Below are 19,853 nucleotides of genomic sequence, written 5' to 3'. Positions count from 1 at the left end.
CGCTGCCATTATTTTCTAAATATTCTCTTAAATCACAATTCACCACGATAACCTAGCTATTATTAAAACACCGATGGAGTTTTCTACCGTTATCGATAATCTGCTATAATTTACGCGATGTTTCTTAACTATTTAGAATAAAACAGTAGGCCTAATAAATTAGTAATAATGTAATTTTAACATGTGAGGACGAAGAGTAGGCCTAGTCATTACTTGAATGCAGCTGAGCCTTTTACGCAGCTAGTCATATACATTAATACATATAATTTGTCTTTAAAAATTGGAGCTAAAGTAGTTTTCCAAATTTTACAAGTGTGGGAAAATTAAAACATTTCGGCCGAAAATGTTGTTTAATATAATGGACGGGTTGCTATGGACGATTTTGGCTAGTTATGTCCCCTGCGCTGAACCGGAAGAAAATATTTTTAGAACGGTTTGGTATTAAAGAAATTTTTTTACTTTGGCATAATGTGCAGTTCCTTTTTCAGTGTGATGCAGTGTCATTAAAACATATGCGACGGATCCGTTTTACAATTTTTGCAGTTGTTTATATACATTATTAACTGTAAGTCCAGTATTTTGAGTCTCATAATGCAATCTTGTGCCAGCTTCTTTACTAGATTCTAAATCTAATTTTGTCTCTAATCTAGATTCTAGTCTACGATTTCATTTCTATTTTCTACGATGGTGACGACTGTGATAGACATTTTTTATTTTTTTTATGAGAGAGGCATTGGTTGGATTATTACAATTTGGTTTATTTTGGTACATTGTAATTCTAGATTTAGCCTAATAACTTACAAAAGTTAAGGCCTATAATAATCAATAATAGGATTAGGTCTAGATTAAGATTCTAATTCTAGTCTAGATCTAGACTTGCTCTGTTTATTTTTCCTTGATCTGGAATCTAGATCTAGAGATCTCAGACTCTAGAATTCTAGATTCTCAATCTAGTCTAGAATCTAGATCTAGATTTATATCTTCTTTCTAGACTAGACTTGAACAGATCAGAATCAGATGATAGGTCGTACACATCTAGATCTAGATTCAAGTGACTAGATCTACAAACAGTTTGAAACAGACTACTAGTACTACTCACTACTGTGTGTACAGTTGAGTAAGTCAGTAAGCCTGCAGGATCTAGATCTCGATTTAAAATCTAGATATCTGATAATTAATTAGTGATAATGATATACTTGAATATAAGCCTAATGTTCTAACAGTCCTCAAGTCTCCATGATCAATGAATAGATCTAGATTCTAGCTAGTAACCCAGTACTGGGTAGTTGATCTAATCTAGTATTCTTGTAGAAACTAAATCTGGATCTCTTCCAGTCAAAAAGTTAACCACCGCCACCCAAAAAAGATTATAAAAAAAGAGGATATGAAACTTTTAACCCGAACCTAAATCCAATCCAAGAACAACACTAGAGACGGATAAGGAGTTGTTTTTATGGTGTGCGTTTAAATATATGAAAATGTTTAGACACAGAAATAGGTCATGGTTGTGTGCATGCATTAAATTAAATTGAAGCTGGCAAATAGTGGCGAGTCTTAAGTTAACTTTCTGACCATGCACTTTTTGCATTAGTGGCGGGGCTTATCTAGATATGATCAGTAAATCTATCTAGCTAGTCTAATGTAGTGACTTAGCCTCTTTATAAAGTATAAGTAGGCCAGCCTGAGTCCTGTACCATAGATCTTAATCATAATCTATGGCCTATGCCCTATCTACTATCTAGACTTAGATCTATCATGTGTAAGACATTGACTAGCTAGACTAGATCTATAGGCCTATTCACTGAAAGTATTACTTTTACTAAAACGTCACCCGTTAATAATATCACGCTTTTTTTGGATGATTTTCACCCCCACCCCACATTGTCACAAAATCCCCTCCCCCCCCCCCCTCCCCCCCCTAAAATGATGTCACATTAGCCTACAATCCCCTTCAAAATTGAGTTATATAGAATATATTAATCAATTTCTTTTACAATTTATTACAGTTTACTAAAACACAAAATAACAGCTATCTAAACCCCGCATCACACATAGTCACAAAATAACAAACCTCCCATCCCCCTCAGTAGCGTGAAGTCATTTATGGATCCCTGTCAATTTAATCTAACTCTAGAATCTAATCTAGATTGTAAATTTTTTGTGCTATTATCTTATTATAAACAGTATTTCTCAGTTACTGAGTTAAATACAACTGGTGTTCGAGTAGGCCTATCGTATTGCTAGCTTAAGGGTCATCCATAAATAACGTCACGCTTTTGGTGAAGATTTTACCACCCCCCCCCCCCCTCCTCCATCACACATCGTCACAAAAAGCCAGACACCCCCCTAAAAGGATGTCACACCTCAGCCTACAACCCCCCCCCCCCCCCCCCCCACCCCCCTCAAAATTGCAGTTGAATTTTTCAGCGATATTTTTCCAAAATCTTGTCTGAACTTTGTCAACATAGAGTGTTTTAATCAATTTCTATTACATTTTTTAAAACAGTTTTCTAAAGCGCAAAATAATGACTAAAATTTGTTTTCTAGCATTGCATTTTTATCATGCAAAAGTGTGATGTCACACCATCTAAACCTAAATATGCATTTTGTATTCATCCAGAGATTCTGGATCCTGCAATAATTAAAATATTGTTGTACTAGGTATAGTAATTATAATACAGCAAAGCTCTCAAAATTAATTAAATATACTGTACTGTTAACAAAAAGTATTTTCTTATGTGTGTGTGTGTATGTATGTTTGTGTGCGTGTGTATATAACATACAATGTATTGTATGTGTGTGCATAATTAATATTCATTTTTATTGTTGTAAAAATAAATTACCTGCTGCTCCTTTGTTTAGCTGAATTAAAGTGTGCTTATTAATTGATTTTTTTCTAAATCTCTCTTCTATGATATTAGAGGTTGTTCACTAATTACATTTTTAATTGCAATGTAGTTGTTTTGTTATGTGGGGTAGAGGGTAGTCCAGAGCAAGGATTAGGATGTATTAAACTATTTTCAATTGTTATTTTTTGCTATATAGAATGGTTGGTGTGAGAGAGAGAGAGAGAGAGAGAGAGAGAAAACATTGCTTGCATTGTTATATAATATGAAGGGGAGGGTGGTTGAGACCAGGTTGTATTAAAATGTTATATGGCTGTATGTGTATAAAATGTCTTTTTGTGTGATTATGTAGCTGTGAATAATCCTGTACAATAGTTTTTGTCATGTTGCTCTATTGAATGTGTCTATCAGTGTCAAAACTGTCTGAATACAATGTTTGAAAAAGAAATCCTTAAGAAATCCTGTAACAAATGGATTAGAAAATGTATTTCTTTGGGCTACAAAGATTAGAAAATTTATTTCTTGGGGCTATAGGCATAAGAAAATGTATTTCTTTGTGCTATAAAGCTTGGTTGATTAAAAAAAATAGCTGAAGCACTTTTTGAAATAGATTTTATACTTGGTGCATAAATAGGTGGGTTCTCTGTCACCTGTCTACCTGTAAGACATTTCTGCATATCTACCTGTAAGACATTTTCTACTTCTGTCTGTGAGACATTTTCCACTTGTCCGCCGGTTACACTTTTTTCATTTGTTGTCTGCAAGGTGTTTTCATTTGTCTGTGTGTTCAATATTTTCTTAATATCTTTCTGTAAAACATTTCCTATACGTCTGTCTACTTGTGACTGAAAGCAATTTATACACACTTGCACTTTGTCCAATCAGTGATGTCTTGTTTCACATGTTATTTTTGGCCAGTAAGTCATTTTTTGTTTATCTGTTGTTTTTTTTATAACCCCTTAATCTTAAAACTTCAGTCCATATTTTTGGTGAAACCATGGTAATTCAGTTCTAGCTCATTTTGATATAATTTATATATAAGACACAACTAAAATAAAGGGAGAAAAAATCATTTGTCCGTTCAGACCCTTGTCCAAAGCAAAGGTAGTTGTTCTGCATTGCGGAAAAATTTATACCATCAAGCCACAACAAAAACTTCATTCCCATGTTAACAATAGTTTATTATTCATCTTTAAAAATATTTTTAATTAGATGAGCTAGATTTTAATCTTCTACAAAAGCATACCTTGTACTAGCTTTGAAAGGTGTTACTTCTTCTGGTTGATACTGGGAGTCTCCATGCAATTGATCTCAGACAGACTGGTAGAACTAGTTTGTTTTAATGTCATTTTTCAAGTGTAACTTACCTCTCCAGTTACCTGTCTGCAAATAATGTCAAATTTACTTTGGCCGCAGGTGAAAACTCAGCAGGGAGCACTCTAACCTTTCAATGGAGAAACACCGCAGGGTTTAACATCTAGCACTCCTCCAGGCCAGTTTTGTTTATGTTTTCTCTTCTACCCCAGCTTGATTTTAAATGTGAGTATACATATTGGCATTAACATAATCATATGGTTATATAATATACAACTATATAAAAGTTCCACTTCAAGACTTAATGATCCATATGGCAGATAAAGCAGAGTTCATGTTTCTTGACCTTTATATATGAGGGATGGTGTGGTCAGCATTTCTGACCCTAACAAGAGTCAGGTACACATAAGAGATTGGTAGACTCAGGTCCAAGTGTGGACTAAGTTCTGAACTTGAGACTTGTGGATTAGCAGTGGGGCTACACCACCCACATACAACTATACCAGCTTTAGGATCAGTGGCGTAGGCAGGGGGGGGTCATAACCCCCCCCCCCCCCAGACCCCTCGGTATATGTAAAAAGTATGAGGAGGAGGGTGCAAATCGAAAGTTTGAGAGGGGGTGCAAATCAAAAGTTTGACCCCGGGTAAAAATTGGACCCCCCCCTTGAGACGATCCTGGCTACGCCACTGTTTAGGATATAGTGCCGACCAGACAATCCCTTAACAGAAACAGGTTTACTCAACTTCCAGATATGTTAAGCATGGAAAGTGGCTTTGCAAATGTAACTGTATGTATAAATAGAAAAAATGTAGCCAAACATTTGGCATTTCTACCCCATGAAATGTTTGTTTCAACTATGTACTTGACACCTGTCATCACCAGTGCTGACATTTTCAATGACAAACACTGTGACACATTGTGTTTACCGAATAAGGTGTGTGTAGGTAAATACACCTCACCAGCTACATCTAAAGCCAGATCAATGGCATGAGCACACACAGTGTGGCCAGTACTCCACAGCCACACCTACAGGTGTATGCATTGCCACACAACAGGTGTACATTTGTAAATACCTGATGCTTTACATTGTTATTGTGCCGTATTTACATAACACCACACAGCCTATTCATTGTATACATAGCTGTTAAAGTCTGTTCTCTCTAGCAATCATTAGGAAATAAGTGTCTGCTTTTATTGTGAAGTAATGATTTTTTGTTAAGCTTTATTGATCTAAACCACTGCTAAGGTTAGTTTAGATATTATTTATTAAGAGACTATGCTATTATTAAAATTTGATTAAACTTGAACAGTGTTTTAGTTTTATATTATTTTGTGATTGTATTTAAAACTGAATACTGCTAATTCAACTTGTTTTTTTAAACTCGGTATCGCTAATTGAATCGTTGTATTAAGAAATTGAGTATTGTCAAGTCAATAGTTCTATTTAGAAATTGAGTAGTGTTAACTCAATAGTTGTGTTTAGACTCAATTGAAAGAAAACGTAATAATATTTTTATTTCATCCACAGTGCAATATGCAGTGTTTGTTTACTGTGTTACTTCTTGCTGTGGCGTTGGAATATACCTTTGGTTCGGATAATGTTGGAGTGCAGAACGATTTTATCAAAGACTTGAACAATCGCAACACTGCTAAGGTTGAGGTGGTCGGAAACGAAGGCTTTTTGTCAGCCGGGAGGAATGGCAACCAGCAGAAAGCCGGGGCTCTAAAGCAAACTCTGCTGCCTAATCCAGGCATTGTCAGGGAGACAATGCAACCCAACCAAGCTAACCAGCTGAACCTCAATGCTGCAAGACAGGCTAACCGGGCTAATCCAAACCAGGTTAATCTGAACCAGGCTTTTCAAGGGGAAGATAATCAGCGTAAGCCCATCGCTGTTGTTGACACAGAAAAAAATATTGTTCAGGTAAACAGTTTGATATGACTATGTGTAAAAAAAAGTAAGTCATTTTTCCTTTGCGAACCATGGGGCAAGTGAAGTAGAGTTCACCTGTTTCTGTGACCTGGGTATATGAAGGGATACTGTTATCAGCTATATGCCCCAGCCTCCTTTACTTTCCCTTATGTTAGTTAGATACCTATTAGAACTGGGTGGACTCAGGAACTCTCTACTGACTTGAACCCAGATTTGAACTCAAGACTTTCGGGTTAGCAGTCTAGCGTTCTATGCTAGGGCATACTGTCCCTGTTTGACTATGTGTAATAATATTTTACCATTAAAAAATGTGTATTAGAGAGTAGAAAGAATATTTATTACCTTAATAATATTTCAGAAAACAAAAGAGGGTGAGTCGCTGAAAGATGTTCGACAATCCAATAGACAAGATGTAGAATCACAATCCTATTTTAAGAGATCGGATCAGGTACAAGTTGAAGACAGAACCAAAGAGAAAAGACAACTAGAGGACAGCCAAAACATTCCAGTTGTTAGCAATCAAGCTGGAAACACTCCGAATATTCCAGCTAACGAATATCATGCTGTCCAGAACAACCAAGTTGAGCAGAAGCTACCTGAAACCACTGCCAGCCGAGTTACACATGTTATTAAAAATTATAACGCTATTTTGGGGATAAACAATAACAATAACGACCAAAATAATGGTAACTACCAGAATAATAATAATGATAATAATGGGAACATACAAAACGTGGCCAACACTAATCAGAATTCAGACATTAACCAAAATGCAGGGAACAACCAAAACTACGCCAACAATAACAACAACCAGAACTTCATCAACAACAACATCAACAACCAAAATGGTGACGTCTATGACAGGAACCGGGGGAACCAGTGGAACAAAGAGTCGCAGCAGACACAAATTGGGGGCATCAACCTCAGCTGGGATTGGGAGGATTTCTCCATCATGTTTAACAACTACGGGGCGGCCGAGATGAAGGTGCGCAGGTCCCCCCACCCTTCCACGGGCGAGCCCTGGCCCATGCCACAGTACTACTCCAAGAAAGACAACAAGGTAAGATTCCTTTAAACCTTGCTATGATTGCATTCTCTAGTGAGCACCGGTAATGTAAGTCTGCTGTGGAGAATGAGTAATAAATGTTGTTACGGTAACATCATTAAAGCTATCTATCAATGTGTGTTTTAAATGTTTGACTATGATTGGGTGGTTATAGCATAGCGAATGACCAGAAAAATCTTGTTTGTTTCTAGTCCGTTACATGTTGTCGAAAGGGCTCTTAACTGTGAATAGTTTAAAAGCATGAGCCATCTAAGATTTTTAAAAATCTCAAGTTCTTGTTATTTACTGTATTTGTAATAACAGATATGTTGAAAGACAGCAACAATTGCAACAATTTTTCAAATATCATTTGTCCGATTTTTCTGCAAGTATTTCTCTTATCAGAAAGAGTAAAATGTATTGGAACTTTCATCATGTTTACAACCAAGGAATCTAAAGCGTCTATGGACTTGTCTCTAGTGAATAAAAATTTAGGATAAGATTTAATAATAAACGAAACATTCAATTAAAGCAAGCTGGAAACTTTCAGAGCTGGGCAAAAACAACAAAGATGATTTGTCATATCTTTGAGCCTCTTTTACCATGACATCTTTTATTTTAATTTTTTTTCTTCTCCATATACCAATGTCATGTTTCATTTAAACTCAATTCTCTTAGAGGAGTTAACATTTTGAAATTTTGTATCCAGGTCTACAGGCTGAGTAAGGATTTCCGCTTTGTTCCCATTGGACCCATCACCTGTGATGTTCTTGACGAGGCCCTGGTCCGACACTTGCAGCGCACACTGAGGGGCTCTGTTGAAGACATGTATGACAATTTACAACATGCAGAGGGTATAAATATTGAAGACCCAGCCCTGCGGTATGAAAAAGAAGAATTTGTGAAAGCTCCGGTTATTGCCAGAGTGGAAGTGAGAATTCGTAAGACCTGCGACAAGTACCCCACCCTAGAGTCTGATGAGTCATGTAAGGCTTAGCTTTTTGTCATGTATCATGTATGGCTTAGCTTTGTTTAAAATGTAGTTTTGTTTCCATCTTTCTTTCCTCTCCCCCCCCCCCCTCCCCAATAATGCTCTTTTATTACCATGCTTTTATTGTCTATTGAACACTCTAATTCCAACACATTTGTGACTGTTTTTATCCTGTAGATGATTTGGTTGTTAAAAAGAAGAAAACCTACATCTGGGCCAATGAAATCTGGGGTGTTTTAAGAGGCTTGGAAACATTTGGTCACCTGGTGTGGAGAGGATTAGATGGACAGGTAGGTTGACCTGGTAGATACTCATACAAGTTTCACAATGATGTTGATAGTGTACTTGAAAAGAATGTACATATTTTTTTTAAAGATAATTTTTTATAAGTTACATAATTATTACAAGTGTGTTTGTTTTGTTACCCTTACCCAGGCTCTAATCCTACCCATGATCCTAACTCTAATCATGACAACAGCTCAACTCTGACCCTATCTCTAATCATTTTGTTACACCTCTGATTGTTTGATGGTCTCCACAGCTGTATATCAAGGAAACAACCATCAGTGACTATCCAAGGTTCCCACACCGTGGCCTACACATTGACACATCCAGGCATTATCTGTTTAAAGAAGTTCTCCTGGACATTCTGGTAAAGTCACTACTCTGCTATTCATTCTTTTCTCATTGAATATTATGTACATTATTTAAAAAAAAATAGATTCCCCCATCCCCCTTATTAGTTCACATTCATGCTTAAGAAATTTTTGGGAATTTATTATTTTTTTAAATTTAATATTTTTGTTCTAGCTTTTTGTTAGGATTCACAATTCAAGTCATACTTTAAAATATATTTTTACAGTATTTGTGTAAACACACCATAATTATAACTACTGTTTGCTTAGTCCCCTTTGTTATTTTAACCTTTTGTAATTTATTTGCTGCGTATAGGACAGTATGGAGATGAACAAACTGAATGTTTTCCACTGGCACATAGTAGATGACCAGTCGTTCCCCTATGAGAGCAAAGTGTACCCAGAGCTGAGTCGAAAAGGTGCCTTCCACCCCACCTACGTCTACTCACTAGAGGACATAGCAGAGATCATTGAGTACGCCAGGATGCGGGGTATTCGTGTCATGCCAGAGTTTGATACACCAGGTATTTTCTTACTCAATTTTTGTAGTATGGGTATAGGTCTAGAAGGTGAGTGTGTTTCTAATGCGAGCCAACCAGTGGTCGTTAAGCCTAAATAGTTAACCTGCATAGAGTTAATTTTTCTAATTGAGAGTTAACCGCTGGTCTTTAAGCCTAGTTAGTTAGCCTGCATAGAGTTGTTTAATGTTTTTAATTGAGAGTTAACCATTGAAGCCTAGATTGCATAGAGTTGTGTTTAGTGTTGCAAATTGAGAATTAACCTCTGGTCTTAAAGCTTTATCATCATCATTCCTTTGTGGCCCCTGGAGAGCAAAGGGCTGCAACCACACATCTCCATCGGACTTGGTTTTGGGCTGCTCCCTGTATCTGTGTCCATATGAGCCCAGCTGTTTTCATCTCTTCTTCAACCGTTCTTCTCCATGTCTTCCTTGGCCGGCCCACCCTCCTTTTCCCCTGGGGATTCCAGTCCATAGCATGTTTTGCGATGTTTTCTTTTTCTCTTCTTTAAGCTTAGTAAATGCTTAAAAGTTCTATTCATATAAAAAAGGAGTGTTTTTTTTGGTAATCTTTTAGTATTTTCTCCTTTTGCTTGTGTTTTTGGTTTGGATTGTGTAGTAATGAGATGTAATCTTCTACAGAATACACATCAGATCAATGTACTGTTTTTGCACCAGTTTTCTAATCTAATGAACAAGCTCTTGTTTGCATTGTACAGGCATTGATTGTTTACATTGTATCTCAGACATTACCTGATGATTTCCGTCAAGCTTGCATGTGTTTTTCTAATCTAAGGTCACACATACTCGTGGGGTCTCAGCCGACCTGAACTACTGACACAGTGCTACTCTGGCAGCAGTCCTGTCAAAGGTTACCTTGGCCCCATTGACCCTAGCAAGAACGCAACCTACAGATTTCTTCAAAGTTTGTTTCAAGAGATTGTAGATGTTTTCAAAGATCAATACATACATTTGGGTGGGGATGAGGTACCTTTGGGTTGCTGGTAAGTCTTTTTGATTTTTATCTAATTTAGGCCTATGTTTATTTTTTAAAAATGATGAATTGGAGTCGGTTGTTAAAGTTGTTATGATTTTTTGTTGTTTATATTAAAAAAAAATTTTTAAGTTGTAACGTTGTTTTTAAAAATGGCATCTTCAACATGGTGTGAATCTCTTGCAAGTCAAAACTTACTTTTGTTAAAAATTTAAAAAAAAACAGCACTTTTTTGACTAAGCCAATTTTCTTAACTCTGTCTATAAAAGTCAAACCAAACCTTAAAATCTTTCTTCTTTTAATATAGATATTTTTTATGAAAGGTTTCAAACTTGCTTTCAGTGTCATGTTTATGAGTTGCCTCCATTCTTATTTATCCTCCACTGTCTGGATTGTCCATTTTTATCTTGATTTCCCGGTTTTTGTTTTTGGAAAAATAATTAGAATGCTAAAATAGTTTTTCTCTATTTCTAAAGGATATAACTTGTGTACTTAAGTAATGTGTATGTATATTTTCAATCCATTAGGCAGTCAAATCCTGAAGTGATGGCGTTTGCACAAGAATTAGCAAAGCAGCCGCGACCGCTTCAGACATTGCAACAACAACAACAAAATATGGGCTGGAGTATGTGGTCAGAAGATGTGAAGAGAGTTTACGAATATTATGAGAACAGGTGATTGTGGCTTATTGGCTATAGAGGGTTGGTTTCCTCACCTATGAACATAGGTCGGTTGGTTTCCTTACCTATGGACATAGGTCGGTTGGTTTCCTTACCTATGGACCCTCACGGACCTGACAATCCATAGGGCAGATGAAGTAGAACATCTGTTTCTTGATCATAGCATATGAAGGGATGGTGTGGTTAGCACTTTATCCAACTGCTTTTACATGTCCTGAGCCAGGTATGCATAAGAGGTGGGTTGATTAAGGGGTGACCTATGACTTGAGATCAAAATTTGAGACTTTCGGGTTACCATGCCATCTTGTCAGCTGGTGATTGAATAATATTAGATTCTCTCAAGTTCACCCTGATGTACAAGTCAAAGAAAGGTCAGACAGCAGGACAGTGTACTTGTCAGGTTACTGAGCTTCCTTCAATAAATATTACGTCGGGGAGGAAGGGTTGAATCTGATACATGTTTCAAGAAAGGAGCAGTTCCTCAATTATTTTCATTCATTTTTTTAGTCACTTTTTTTTTACTGGTATATAGGCCTATTTTCTTTTGTACAGCTAGTGTTAACATGATAGCCATTTTCTAGACATGTTCCAGTTTTTGCTTTCATAACTTACTTATGTCACTGGATGATCTAATCAGCTGTTATGAAAATATAAACCCAGTGTTATTGTTTGTTTTGTAGACTGATTCAAATACTGAATGACATTGGTCAGAAAAGAAAGAAGGGCATTAAATACATCATGTGGCAAGAAGTGATGAACAATAATTTACAGGTACATAAGAAAATAATAATTGTATAGAAGTTAATTGAACTACCTCGAATGTTATCATTTTTTATTGGGTGGCATCCATTTAAGTTGATATAATTGATGCTGTAGATTCTGTAAATTAAATTCTATTATGAGTGTATTATACAGTTATTTCAAAAAATTATCAGGATTGTATAAGAGTGGTAATAAGTGATAGAAGCTCTTGGTTTTTAATCTATTTTTAATCATTCTAAATTAAGATCTTAGTATTTATAGAATTGATATGAACTTCTCTAGTGTAGTATGTGTCTAATGACACCATTATCCAAGTGTGGATGGGTGTGTGATGGGGCCATTAGTTATGTTATTTGTTGTGTCTACAGCTGCCCAATGACACCATTATCCAAGTGTGGATGGGTGTGTGATGGGGCCATTAGTTATGTTATTTGTTGTGTTTACAGCTGCCCAATGACACCATTATCCAAGTGTGGATGGGTGTGTGATGGGGCCATTAGTTATGTTATTTGTTGTGTCTACAGCTGCCCAATGACACCATTATCCAAGTGTGGATGGGGGGGGGGGGTGATGGGGCCATTAGTTATGTTATTTGTTGTGTCTACAGCTGCCCAATGACACCATTATCCAAGTGTGGATGGGTGTGTGATGGGGCCATTAGTTATGTTATTTGTTGTGTTTACAGCTGCCCAATGACACCATTATCCAAGTTTTGATGGGGGAGGGGGGGTGATGGGGCCATTAGTTATGTTATTTGTTGTATTTACAGCTGCCCAATGACACCATTATCCAAGTGTGGATGGGAGATATGGGGGATGTGATGAGGGCCACGACTCTTGGCTACCAGGTACTCTACTCCACCTGCTGGTACATGGACCACATTGAATATGGCACAAAGTGGCCCAAATATTACAACTGTGATCCAGTTGATTCTAGCTATGGTAAGTCATTTCACTTCCTTCCCTTTCTATCATCAACTACAGAGCAAACAGAATAGACAAGTTGTGGGTTTAAAAATGTGCAATCTCAACATTTACATTAAAACCATTTTTAGTGCACTGTTACTTAACTGGCGTGACCTAGCTGTAGAAAGCTTGACTACTAACCTGAACTTTTCGAGTTAGAATCTGGGTTCAAATCAATAGAATGTCCTTAAGTCCACCCAGCTCTGATGAGTACCTTACTCATGTTAGGGCAACAAAAGCGGCTGGGCATTTTGCTGACCACATTTTCCCTTTGTATGTCATTGAAACAGATGAACTCTACTTCATCTGCCCCATAGGTCTTGGGCGCAAACGGGAAAAGATGATGTTTACTTATCCTTAGAAGTAGTTAGCTTGGACTTAGGCTACTGACAACCACTTACCTGGCCAGGTAGTTTAACTGCTCCCAGTGGCTGAAAACCTAACCTTTCTTGTATCCTCCAAACGTAATCCTTTACCTGAGTTCATGTATGTCAGTCATCTAATTGTTTAAAATGTTACAGTTGAGCACCTAGTCCTGTTAAGTTTAATGGTTATTCTAATCCTATAGTCCTAAAGCAGTGTTCAGATTTAAAACCAATATGTTCATTTCTTGTGACTTGTGCAGGCTACCATATTGATGAGAAAAAAGTTTTAGGTGGAGAAGCAGCTTTTTGGTCTGAATACTTCACCAATGAGAACCTCATTCCAATGATGTGGTGAGTTATGCAGTTTTTTTATTGTACATGGGCAGTAATGCCATATCTTCTTTGTTGTCCTGTAATGCCCACCATTATATCATTCCCTATCATGAAACGACATTGTAAAATATTAAGTTTTCTATTGATTTTTTTATCACTTTATTTTTCCTGTGTCTGACTAGTGGCAAGTTAATCAATACATATTATTACACATGTCTTTAATCAATACATACTACACTTATCTTCTTAGGCCTAGAGCATCAGCTGCAGCAGAAAGACTTTGGAGCAATAAGGAAGTGAAGAATTTAGACAAAGCAGCTGAGAGATTAGCTGAACATAGGTGCCGCATGATTAAGTAAGGGAGACAGATTAATTTCATCTTGTCATGTTCTGGACAGGGATTAGGTTAACAATATGTGGCTACCGTGTGGCCAGGGAATAGATTAAATACATTATTTACATGTGGCCACATTGGGACCAAAATTATAGCAGACCCAACTTAGGCCCTAGTCCTACTGTCCTCTACCCAGTGGCTTTGCGAGGTTGGGTGTCACCCGGTGCGGGACCTCATGGTGTCACCCCACCCCCCAGAAAAAAACCTGTGTTACATATATAAATACATATATATATATATATATATATATATATATATATATATATATATATATATATATATATATATATAGTTGCAATTGGTGACATCCCCTTTCCATTTTGCCTAATGGCGTTAATTTATGTGTACAAGCCACCTATTAATTCATGTGGAAAAAAATGCCATTTTCATCGTAAGTCATTAAGTAGATTTTAGTGTCACTCCTCTACAGTCGTTGGTTGACTTATCTGTTATTCAAAATACTCAACAAGCCTTTATTCCTCTCTAAATTTTGCATTTGGTGTGTAGTCGTCGTTGTCCGTCCCCCCCCCCCCCACCCCCCCCCCCCCCCTCGTTATAGCTTTAAAGTGTGTACAGCTAATAATAAAGATGGTTATCTATAGTCAGTTATTAATACAGGTGGACTAACTCTTATTAATTATTAATTGAACTGGCAAAAAGCATTTTTCTTCCATATATTTTGCAATTTTTTGCCATGGTGTCACCCCCCGCCCTGCAAAGCCTCTACCTATTGTCCAATTGTTTTTTCAGACGAGGTATCAGTGCAGGTGAAATCAGTGGCCCTGGTTATTGTTTACACTCCCCACCAAAAAGAAGATTATACAACGATACAGTGGGCTGCCAGGGAGGCAACTGCAGCAGGACACACAACTTTGTCCACATTGAGGACATCCAGCTGCATGTCAGTCAGCGAGGGGGTCCTGAGTGTGCTAGTGTAAGTACTTTGGTAATCTGTCAGTCAGAGGTCCTATAGTGCCAGTGTAAGTACTTTGGTAATTGGTCAGTCAGAGGTCATACAGTGCTAGTGTAAGTACTTTGGTAATTGGTCAGTCAGAGGCCTTGATTTCACTAGTGTAATTTTATTTTTTTTGAGCGGTTAGTCGAAGATCCTGAATGTGCTTGTGTAAATAATTTAATTTGTTCACTAATGTAAATATTTAGTTGTATGCAGTCAGCCCCTACCGGAAGAGATGCTTGAAAAAAAAACTGTACGCTAAACACTTTTTAGATTAGAAAAAGTTCTCCCCTCCGGGGAGGAAAAAGTCTGAAAGAAACACTGGTGTCGCGCTTAGCCACTACCCGAAGAATTGCATTAAAGAAATTGCAAGAAAACCACTTTTTAGATTAGACACATTAATTAGGCGGTAATTTTATTATAGAGTATCAATGAAGAAATTTCTTTTGAGTTGGGGAGGGGGGGCTCAGACGTTCTTACCCGAAGAATTGTATGCCAGAAACTCTTCACGCAAACCATTTAGATTAGACAAAATTGCCTTTTTATTTAATGTTTACTCGAGAATCAATGACGTCATATTACTGTGTGCACTCTCCGGCTTGAGATTATTTTCTACTCTATGCTAAATGTGACGACGTCATATTTCGTTTTTCGAATTACTATGCATGTTTTTAATTTGCTTGTGTTTTCTCTAGAGCATTCTTGTCAGATACATACACATATACAGATAGATACACAGACAGCGAAACTATTATATAGAATTCTTCTTAAGTTGTAAACTTATTTTAACCACTAAAAAACATAATTAAAAAATCATAACTAAATATTTATCTTTTATTTTCTAGATTTTCACCAAAGGAGGAATCAATACCTTAGTCATCGGTGTTTTAATTTTGGCATTAATTATAGCCGCGTTCGCCCTGACACGCAACTCTTCCCGGCTTCACCGGTCCAGAATTTGTAAGAACCGGTCCATCCTTGTGGTGTTTGTTGTGGTGCTGTTGGTCTACTTCCTGTGTTACACCACCATTTGGATGAGAGGCTTTGAGTTCTCCGGGACATTTCACAAAACATTACAGGAGGACGACAGCACCAACGAGCAGCACGGCGCCGAGATGAGTGAACACAAACACGGGATGGAGAGGTCCTAGCGAGAGTGTCTGCAGCGGAGTTGGTCTCATGTTGAGACTGATGCCTAAATGTGCTTGGCGACTTTTGTTTTGTGCTTATTACAATGCCAGCAGGACAATATCGTATCTGGTTTTATAATTTGCTGGTGGTGCTTTAGGGTCAGGGTTAGTGGTAGGGTCAGGGATATTATTTGGGATAGTGTTTAGGGTAGCGGTAAAAAACAGACAAAAAATGGCCTTGATTGACTTGCTGACATTTTAATAAGTATCTTTTTTTTTTTCTTTTTTTTTTTTTAAATGATGCTACAGTTTTGGTCCTGGGATGACTGCACTCGACTTTTTTTTTTTTTGCATTGATTTGCATTTATTGATCACTTGTCTTAATACCATGTGACATAATGTTGCATAGGTTTTTTTTTTTTTAAATTCCAAGTTTTTTATATTCCAATGTTTCTTATATTAGCTTAGAAGTTCTAAGCTAGGGAGATATTATATAAAGATTTTTATCACTGCGTTTTGTCATGAACTAACACATTTTGAATTGTACAAATTTTAATTTGATAGTTTCCTTACTCTGGTGGTTAGACATACTTCTGTTTTAAATTGGTAAACTTAAGTATCTAGGATTTAAATTGTTTCCCTAACTTCCTTTTCAAATGAGTAAGCTTTTGAATTCAAATTGTATCCTAAACTTAGTAAACTTTAGAATCTAAATGGTTTTCCAAACTTTCTTTTAAAATTAGTAAACTTTAGAATCTAACTTGTATCCTAAACAGCCACTTGGTAAACTTTTTAAATTAAATGCTTTACCAAATTGAACTTTACCAAATTGAACTTTACCAAATTGAACTTTACCAAATTGAACTTTACCCTCTAATGTGTGTTTTGTAGATATTTTCTAGTCTTAGCAGACGTAGAGTTTGAGCACCCCCCACCCCCACCCCTTTGCTCACTCCCTTGTTACGCCATGCATCTAAGTGCTGGTGTTAGCCTATGTATAAAGAGATTAAGAGCAAAGCTTTGCAGGTTGAAATTACATCTGGGGGGCTGTTCTTAGGAATGATTATTTATTATACAATTGTAGACGTTAACAAATTTGGTCTTTTGAAATATTTTTCCTCAGACAAGTTTGGGAAACAGACATGTTTTTGGAAAAGAATCTTTTGTTAAACTTAGCCCAAGTGTTTTGATTATTTAGCACACGTCGTTTGGCAGATGTGCCCTTTGCTGCCCTGTTTCTAACAGTTAGTGATAGTTTATGTTGCCACATTGTCATGACATTACAGTTGAGACAGAGATATAGTACCCTGTGTTGATTTGGCCAGAATGTTAATTTTACCCATTAAATCTTGCATGTTGATTGAGAATACTTTTAACATAACTTTTAAAAATACACTTTCTAGAAATTTACAATGTTTTTTTTTTACACAATGAGCTCCGCTTTCCCCCCCTCCCCCCACTTTTCTTTCTACATGTGATGTTTATGATTTATTTAATTTAAGCAAATCTTTTACTTACTGTAACATAAAACTGATTGGTGAGTGTGTTGGATTTTTATGAATCTAAAACACTTAGTGTCTTGATGTAATTTAATATACGAATGTATGGCGTGCAATCTGGGCAAGAGTGAGATATGAGTGTGTATGCGATACGTGTGTTGTAAATATTTAATGATCGTGTTATTATTTTGTTTATCTTCTTCATATAAAGCATAATTGAATGGATAATTTATCATTAGTAATGCTCACTTTCCTTAGGTTTGTTTGGCAAAGTTGGGGGGCGATGCGCTGGGTGTCATTTGTAGATGACAGTTCAGTATGTATGTCATTGGTGATGATCATGGACTGACGACAGGTTAATGACATGTACACATGTCATTTGTTGCTGGTTTTGATTGAGAAGTTGGTTGTCATCTGGTCTGGCTATTGCTGGTTATTGTATCTGAATGAATTTAGTAGACTCTGGTTCTGTTAGGATTGTGGGAATGAATAGAGAGCTTTTTGGACCAGTGGCCGGCTATTTAAACTGCTATAGGCTTTGAGAGACTAGTTGAAATGCATTAGGCCTGCAGCAGTCTGTTTAGACTGCTAGAGACTATTAGCAGTCTATTTGGATTGTTAGAGACTATTAGCAGTCTGTTTAAACTGTTAGAGACTATTAGCAGTCTATTTGGACTGCTAGAGACTATTAGCAGTCTACTTGGACTGCTAGAGATTTATAGCAGTCTATTTGCATTGTTAACGACTTGTAGCAGTCTGTTTAGATTGCTAGAGACTATTAGCAGTCTGTTTGGACTGCCAGAGAATAATAGTCTATTTGCACTGGTAGAAAATATTAGCAGCCCAAATAGAATGTTCTAGAGTTTATTAGCAGTCTGTTTGGACTACTAGAGACTATCAGCAGTCTATTTGAAGCACCAGAAAGTCATGACAGTTTTTATTAGGGACAGGTTTATGTTACAAATGACTGGCTATTCATAGTCCTACTGTCTAGCCAGAGTCCATGTGTCATCACCTCATTTCATGAACTTGGTGTGACTTAAATGTATTAAGATACAAAGAGCTGATTGGCTACTCACAAAAAACAAAATGAGTCTGTTGATGGTAAAAAGCAATAATTTAGATTATGCTGTCGATTCTGCAATAGAGTAAAGGAATTTTGGATCCATGTCTTTGTCAAGCAGAATGCAATAAATTATATTTCTTTCCATCTGTCATTTGGTTTATTTTATTTTTAGCGCAATTTCCATTCTGGAGAATTGCGTTTATTAACTCGTCTTTTCTGGGAATGAATGGATGGATGGATGTGTGTCCGCAGCTTTAAGTCGTATCTCCTCCTCAACGAAGCAATATCGAGGACTAGTTCCAAAAGCAATTATGTTAAGCAAGTTACGAGGATGAACATAGGCCATAAAAATTCCGGGTTTCTTTCATGGATTTCCCGGAAAAGCCAAAAAACCTCGAAAAAAATGTAGTTTTTTGCCCATAACTCGGCAACCAGACCACTTAGCGACTTGAAACATGTACCAATCGATTCCTGCCATAATTTAGAACAATATTGCCGAAGAAAGTTTTCAAAAATATCATTTCGTTTGGTCACAAAAAATTTTTTGAATTAATTAAAATTTGGACCGAATTAGTAGGCATTTTATGCAACCACACCACACGCGTCATCACGTTCAATAGCTGCGCCATCACGTTCAATGGCTGCGACGTCACGTTCGGTAGCTGGGCGCGCAATGGTTTTTAGTCATGTTACTCTATTGTAAATAAAACATGTAAAATACTGAAAAAAAATTAATAAAAAACGTTTTAATAACTAACCAATGGTTTTACTAACCTTGCTGTTGATTTACGCTACGACAGAGCTATTTTTAGATAACGTAAGGAAATTGCGCTAAAATTGTCACTAGACTTTTTTTTAATTACTTGTTTTTTACTTAAAAATGCTTAAATACAAGCTTCAGCTTAAGTCAAAAAAAAAAAAGGTTAGTGTGCTTGGCATGTTCAATGAATATTACTATAAAAACATTTAACCTGCTAAGTTAGGCCCTATAAAGAAGTGTTTTCCAAGTCTATATATTATATATGATAGATGGGACGGACGCTAAACATGACAGCCAGCCTGAAATATTAACAGCAAACTAATATTTATAAAACTAATTGTGGGTAGGATGGAAAAATTGATGTATTTTCTGACAATCTCATGCAGTATGATGGATCCAAATGTAAAATTTCACTGAAGACAAGTTACTGTGGGTCAATATAGGCCAAGTTTATGTGTATAGGCAGTGGCGTAGCGAGGTCGGGTGTCACCCGGTGAGGCATTTAATGATGTCACCCCCCCCCCCAGAGGCATAGCGACAAACTTTCAAATTTTCGATTTGCAACCCCCCCCCCCCCCCCAAACTTTCGATTTGCACACCCCCCCCCCCCTCAAACTTTCGATTTGCACCCCCCTCAAGTTTTTCTCTATATATTTTGCTATTTTTGC

General features: G+C 36.9%; 1 protein-coding gene across 1 annotated transcript; it reads left to right on the top strand.

Moving 5' to 3' along the window:
* Positions 1–442: 442 nt before the first annotated feature.
* LOC131946628 (uncharacterized) lies at positions 443–18,567 on the top strand. The gene is made up of 16 exons (XM_059307558.1): positions 443–565; positions 4,263–4,385; positions 5,690–6,085; positions 6,453–7,154; positions 7,849–8,125; positions 8,308–8,420; positions 8,672–8,782; positions 9,082–9,289; positions 10,079–10,286; positions 10,804–10,950; positions 11,637–11,727; positions 12,488–12,659; positions 13,309–13,399; positions 13,632–13,736; positions 14,526–14,709; positions 15,576–18,567. Exons 3-16 carry the CDS (start codon positions 5,696–5,698, stop codon positions 15,879–15,881), a joined length of 3,105 nt encoding a protein of 1,034 aa, XP_059163541.1. The 5' UTR covers positions 443–565; positions 4,263–4,385; positions 5,690–5,695; the 3' UTR covers positions 15,882–18,567.
* The last annotated feature ends 1,286 nt before the right edge of the window (positions 18,568–19,853 follow it).

This window comes from Physella acuta, unplaced genomic scaffold (assembly GCF_028476545.2).
Source record: "Physella acuta isolate Inbredline_101_S28 unplaced genomic scaffold, ASM2847654v3 ptg000566l, whole genome shotgun sequence".
Taxonomy (NCBI): Eukaryota; Metazoa; Mollusca; class Gastropoda; family Physidae; genus Physella; species Physella acuta.
The sequence above is the reverse complement of the archived record's forward strand: the minus strand, read 5'-3'. Positions and strand labels throughout refer to the sequence as shown.